Source organism: Athalia rosae, chromosome 5, assembly GCF_917208135.1.
Source record: "Athalia rosae chromosome 5, iyAthRosa1.1, whole genome shotgun sequence".
Classification (NCBI taxonomy): Eukaryota; Metazoa; Arthropoda; class Insecta; order Hymenoptera; family Athaliidae; genus Athalia; species Athalia rosae.
Window position 1 is genome coordinate 14654955 of NC_064030.1, and position 6703 is coordinate 14661657.

Here is a 6703-nt window from a genome sequence, read left to right on the forward strand (position 1 = left end):
TTTTTCTTTCTTTTTCCCTTCCCAATTTTTTATTTCTTTCCAATTCAAATTCTCCTTTTTTTTTTTCCCCGTCTCTCTTTTTCAGTTTCATCGTAGAATAAGGAAATCATACCGCGTCCGGAAAAAAAAAACAAAAATGTAATAACAATTGTTATGTAAATTATTTACCTATTTTTAAGACTATGCATATATAGCAATCATCGTGCAAACAGTTCGATGAAATTTTGACAAGAATGGATTGAAAAGTATCTTGTAAAATAATTAATACCTACGTGATCGTGGGAAAAAGAATTCGAACGTTACATATGAAATTCAGATTTTTCATCCAATTTTTCGTAACATGTATAAAAGAAAATCGATAAAATTAATGTAAATATATCCGAACCACTTGTTGCCGCTTGAGGCTAATAGGATCAGGTGGAGGTGAAACTGTTCCGTTTCGTTTTCACTCCGCGGTTTCTGTAGAGAGTGGATATAATACTGAAATTGAAGAAGTCTTGGATTCGTTTGCGCTGCATCAGAAGGGAAAGCACCGAGGCGATGCGCGCATCGCGCCGCAAATCCGCTTAAATTTATATTCGATAATAAAGATAAAGAAAAATAAATAAATAAATATACAAAGCGACAAAAAAAACTGCAAAGATCCTTAAAGAAAAAAGGAATCGCGAAAAGGCTGGAATTGTACATACCTTGATTCTAAATGAATCTTATTTTGTTAAACTTGAGATTGTGAAAACAGTGGATATTATACACCGGTGTTGTGATCGACTGTTGTAGTTTGTATATTATTTAATTTATTATCTCATCGTTTTATCCGTAATTACTTTAGTTCGTCGGCGAAGAGTGAGAAGCTTGATAATCACCAGTGTATAAATAGGTGGATGATATTTGAAAAAATCAAAATTAATAATAAATAAATGATAATGCCGGCTGCAGCTTCTTCGATTTATTGGAACTCCGAGGACTCTCAGAGGTCCTCGGGAGACGGATCCGAACCTGCTTCTCACAATTCTTCCTCCTCTTCCGGCGGAAGACGACGATACGTCGATCCTTGGGATTTGGAAAATTACGCTTATTTGAGACGCAGACAAAACGTCGTCGCTGTTAGAAAAAATTCAGACGGACGCACCACCGCAACTTATTTACCGATGCAAGGACAAGAATCCGTCAGCGATACTTACTACTGGTGAATTATTGCTATTATTTTCCAATTTCTTGAATCGGAATTGTTGATTTTTTTTTTTTTTCTTCTACATTTTTAGCGTTTTACATGAAACGATTTGCTTTTATTATCATATGTGATATCAAAAACAGGCGGGTAAAAACCTTCGTGAACATTTTACAACGTGCTTCTTTATGGCTCTTCATTCAACTCTGCATGGAATTCAATTAAATTGAAAAACGTTAAAAATTTTTAGCTGAAGGTATTTTACTGCATTAATTTACCTTTGAACTACAGGTATCCCAATTAGTAAAGAAGTACGCATCGTCGTCGCATCCATTACGATTTGAAGATATTGTTTATTACGTAAATTTGGAAAGTTTTGTCTTTATTTTATTCGAAGAATTATAAATCGCGCGTGCACAAGGCGCGCGGTGAGATAATGGTATGGGTTTTAGTACATTGTAATCGATTATCGATTTCGTAAGAAACGAATTAGGTGTTCGAACTTGCCCCGTGGGTAGATGTTATGGTTGTTAAAACGACAGATTCCAAAGTTATTTTGAAATTTTTCAACTCATTCGGTCACTTCCGGGTCGATTATGATCGTTGCAGGTATCCCATGCCCATCCTGAGGGAATCGGAACAAGATCCAGCTTCTTCGTCGATGGAAGAATTTTATCTAAGACCAGCCAGACAGATTCGACAAGGAACAAATTATCCCCTTCAACAACCGACATACGAAGAAGAGGCCAGATACGTTACGCCGAATCCGGTCTACGTTCCCTTATCTGGTTTGTATTTCGGAAATTCGATTTTTTCTTCTTACCTCCGAATTTCGAAAACCAACCGGACTCTTGTTCGCCTTGTCAAATTTTCAGATCTGACGTGAATTTTTTTTTTTTTTTTTTTTTAAATTGGTTACCATTAAATTTGTATTCCGTCATTATCAGATCTGATTTTAAATCTGACCTCATTTTAAATTCGATCAATCCTCGTGTGCGGAGACGCAAAAATCGGTTCTAAAAAATGCACAACTTTGTGATTCCGTTTCTGTTTTTTTTTTTTTTTTTTCGTTTTGTGCAGACGAAATCGTTACCCAATTTTTTCGTCATTCGCCGTTTCAATTAAAATGCTCTTCATACAATTCGTGAGAAAAATATTTCACCGCAAGATTACAATAATATCTCACAGTTATTGCACGCACGATACATGAGTATATCGTACAAATATACGTAAATGTTAATACTATATACTTATGTACTCAGTTTTATCGGCCTACTAGGCAATATTTTCTCCGGCCCACTTACATGGCGTTTGAGCTATCTAAAATAACACACTTTACATAGGATTGAGATTACACTGAAATCTAAACCATATGATCTAACGCAGAGCTAATTTTCTCGGGCAGAGAAAAACTTCGCACCTAATAAAAGTGCGATCGGTAGTCCGCGGATCGTTTTTCTTCTATTTTTTTCTTTCTTTCGTTTCCACAGATCACGTCAGATGATAATTTTATTAACGATTCTTCCGCCGTATCTCATTGACGACAGTGGTTTGTCCTTCGCCATCAAATTCGAACACCTCTGGGTCAAGGTTAGACAATGATGATGATCCGTCGCCTTTCGCCGATAGAAACCGGAAGTCGTTCCTTTCTTCTTTTTAATCTTTCGGAGATAATTTTAATCCGCGTGATTGGTGTATTTTTTTTCTCTTATTTCAGAAGATTTGCGGGCATTGATTTTTGTATCGGCACGAGAAAATGGCGGAAGGTTAAAAATTGCTGCGAATGACATTCCGTCGCAAGATACTTATAAGGAATTGAATTTCCGTTCGGAAAGTTCGCAAAGAACTTATTGATCTTAATCAAACTCCTTTCTACTTGACTTTCACGCTCGGTAGAAAATAACAAGGTGTAAACGAATCGCTGAAATTCGAAGTAATAATCATCGGGGCACAAAAAAATTTTGATTGATGTATTCCGAGAATAAAAACTAAAAAATGAGAGATCATTATTTGGTCGTTTGTTCTGAATAAATTAAAGAATTTCGTTGTTGTATTAGCCATAGTTTGGCTGCGGGGCTTTTTTAGTAACGAGCAGAGGATCGAGCGGCTTGACATTTTCATTTTCAAGGTGAAATTGCTCGCTCGGTCCTTTTGCGTTAAATCGATTTCTGTAGTGTCGTCACCGATGTTTTTGGATTTCTAATGATATTTTGTGAATTTTATTCGATAGAAAATCCGTTCCCTAACGACGCCCGCGTTGAAATTTTCAATTCAGGGGATTCCGATTACTTTTAATTGTCGCTTACAGTTCAGATGCAACTGTTCCATAGACGTGCGTTAGGTGCAGCAAAGAAATTAATGAAACAAGACGCAAAGTGACTTTCGCATTACATTTATTTACCTGTAAGACATGAATTCCGTACGTACGTACGTACATAATAATTGCCCCGATTCGAAAGCTATGGAATATTTACCTGACGCTTCCATTAGAATACGAAGTAACTTACCTTCCCTATTTATTTATTTTTTTCTAGTTTGACACACGTTTCTGCGCGGAATCAGATCACACATGTAGTTTCACTTTGCCCTCGGATACATGAAATCCTGAATCGTAAAATTTCTGGCAATAAAATAAGTTATCGACCCTGAAAATCGACGAATTAATTCATATTCCAGTTTTACGAGGAGGTGTTTCGTATTTTTACAAACTGGTGAGACTGAAAGCGAAACATGTACCGATTGGTTATCGACATCTCGAGTTTTATTCTGAAATCGAAATTAAAATACTCTCGATTTTATTCATTTACTTATTTTTTTTTTAATTCAATTTCAATTCACAATTATAATCGAACGACGAGTGGTTCATTTTTTTTAATTGAAAATTAACTTTGATTACAATATTTATGAAGAAGCCCCTAGGCTGTACAATGTAATTTGTAATAAAGGACACGCCAAGGATGTGAAATATATATCGATGAAATCATAATCTTCTACCATAGATATATCTATGCTTCTATTAACAAATTTTCCTCGCTTTGAAGAATCACGTAAGGAATGTGGCGTTTCCTGAATTTTGATGTCTTAGTTGGTAGTTAGTTGAAATTGAAAGGTCACGTTTTTAAAATGGACGATTCGCATCCGTAAAACGTGGCGAAACTGTTTAATTTTCAGAGTTTGCAATTTCACAACTGAAAACTTTCGATTTTTAACACGTTATAACGCAATGAATTCACACGAGTCGATGTTGAACCATTGATCGGCTGATTAATTATCACTGCATAAAAATTATAATCACTAAAATATTCTGATCGACATGATTTAATTACTTTCCAGATATCGAATACCCCGAAGAAACTACGCTGGAAGAAGAAATGCCAAAAATTCTTCCCAGGCGTAAAGGCAGACAAATAAAAAATATGGCACATCACTTGTAAGTTTCAAGCCCTTTGGCAAGGGCAGAAAAGTTTTTTTACGGATAGTTCTCTCGTCAAAAATCTTTCTTTTTTTTTTTTCTAACCCAGTGAGCAATTCTGTAGATCAGAGGCTCAACGAGTAGAATTTTTTGATAATTTTTACGTTTTCTAGGGAAGAGTGTCCCTGTCCTTTCCACGGATCACTGCAGGAAATTGAATTGGCAAAGGTAGCAAAATCATCATCGACAAAACAACTGGGATTAAATACTTATGGTCACCTTAGAATCGATTATGCCAAAAGCTGGAACTCGCTGCATCGTAAAATGAAGAATTGACGGAAATTTTTCGAGTAGAATAGCTTACGCCGTTGGGGTACCTTCAAAATGACTGCAGATATTCTGATCGAAAGAATATCTCTAAAGTTTAATATTATAGAGCTGCATTACTAGGAGTGCGAATATAGTTTTGCACAAGATTTATGTATCATAGATAAATATAACTTTAATCATCAAGAGAATGTGAGTTCATGTCGAAGGTGGTCTTTGATTTTCCAACGCACGATTCAGATCATATCGACGTCGTTGTCATCGTTCACCGTGTAAAGCTTTCTTTTTGACGCAGTACCCCTTCCTCTCCCTCTCCCTCTCCTCGTAGAGCCTCCTCGTGGAGTAATTTTCACCTGTAGTTTTGGCCACCTGCAACATTTAGAGGTAACTTCAAGTCAAACACTGAATTTCATCGAATTACTCAGGAGGTATTACTTATTATTGCTGGGAGCTTGAGATGAGATATTCTGAAATATCGGGATTATGTTCTCCTCATGGCCTGCAGTTTTCGGAGTTCCGGTATCTCTGATACCCTTAGACATTGAATGCTGACGTATCTGTGGATGGATAATTGAAGAATAGTTTCGAAAGAAGAAGAATAATTTCACTAATGAACCGTTATCGAACCTTGTCGTTTGCATCTCGCAGTTTGGCTTCGTAGTCGGCAATGATTTGAGCAACACTTCTTTGATGGGACTCGGCCTGCGCCGAATACTTGGCTCTCGCTAGTTTCAGTTCTTCTTCTAATTCCTTAACTACAAAGTGACGTTAATCGAAATAATAATTAACACGGTCAATGTTGACGTTAGAACGCATGCTAAAAAAGGCTGTAGTTTGATCTTTCGTTTCTATACAACTATAGAATCACCATGTTTTTTATTCTCTGCATGGACTTCGTCCCTGTGTTTCCCTGATGATGAATAGAGGAGCTCGTAATCACGTTTCAGCTGCTCATATGATTTTTTTAATCTATAATTTTCATTCTCTGTGTGCTTCAAGCTCGATACCAACTGGTTGGCATTTTTCAACTCTTCCTGTTGTGAGGCCAACAGTGCCTGTTGTTGCGCAAATGAGCTCGCTAGATCTGAGAACCTCTAGAAAATTGAAAAAGTTCGAAAAGCTTCGCCTTCATTTCTCATGTGAGATGATTTTCTATTATTGTTTCCCAGAATTCATGAGATTCCCACAAGAAGTGAAGTGACAAAAAACGGATTTTTTACTGACCTGACGCACGGATGTGAAATCTTCTATCAGCTTTTGTAATTCTGGATCAAGTTGCAGTTGGAACGACATATTTCGATGCTTGTTATTGACAAAAAAAGTTTTCTGATTCTCGCAGCTAGATAAAAAACCGTAAAAATGAACGCAACTAATCGCCTTACAGTCAACTCGTCTTAACAAGGGTTGGAACCAAGGCGTCACGTCAAGAATTTGAAGTTGGCAGCCAAACTAACTTGAGAAAAAAATAAAATATACGTACGAACAATGCTTCGAAGGGCTTCGGTAAGGATCCTGCATCATCTGAATTTTCAACAATTTCATTTCATTAGCTCAACTTCGAAGGATCAACAATATGTTTCAATTACTTCACGATATACGATAACCGCAGCTTAATAAAAAGTGGTGATCATCGCCGAACTGGTCGACTTTCATTTCGTGCGACGTTGAGTACGCGTTTTGTGATTAAGTTCGAAAATAAGACTAAAATAAAGTTCAACGAAATATGAAGTGATTAGGTGAAGTTCGTTTATTCAACTTGGAGTATTTCCAATTTGTCTCCCAGTATAATATTCTAA

The 6703-nt window shown here is 36.6% G+C and overlaps 2 protein-coding genes across 2 annotated transcripts; one reads left to right on the forward strand and one right to left on the reverse strand.

Moving 5' to 3' along the window:
- Positions 1-232: 232 nt before the first annotated feature.
- Positions 233-4916, forward strand: LOC125501098. The gene is made up of 4 exons (XM_048656000.1): positions 233-1186; positions 1778-1956; positions 4502-4598; positions 4754-4916. The coding sequence occupies exons 1-4, from the start codon at positions 918-920 to the stop codon at positions 4914-4916; spliced, it is 708 nt and encodes a 235-aa protein (XP_048511957.1). The 5' UTR covers positions 233-917.
- On the reverse strand, positions 4736-6623 carry LOC125501012. The gene is made up of 6 exons (XM_048655535.1): positions 6388-6623; positions 6132-6246; positions 5776-6001; positions 5535-5662; positions 5343-5464; positions 4736-5276 (listed from the first exon to the last, which is right to left on the reverse strand). The coding sequence occupies exons 1-6, from the start codon at positions 6447-6449 to the stop codon at positions 5144-5146; spliced, it is 786 nt and encodes a 261-aa protein (XP_048511492.1). The 5' UTR covers positions 6450-6623; the 3' UTR covers positions 4736-5143.
- Between the last annotated feature and the right edge of the window lie 80 nt (positions 6624-6703).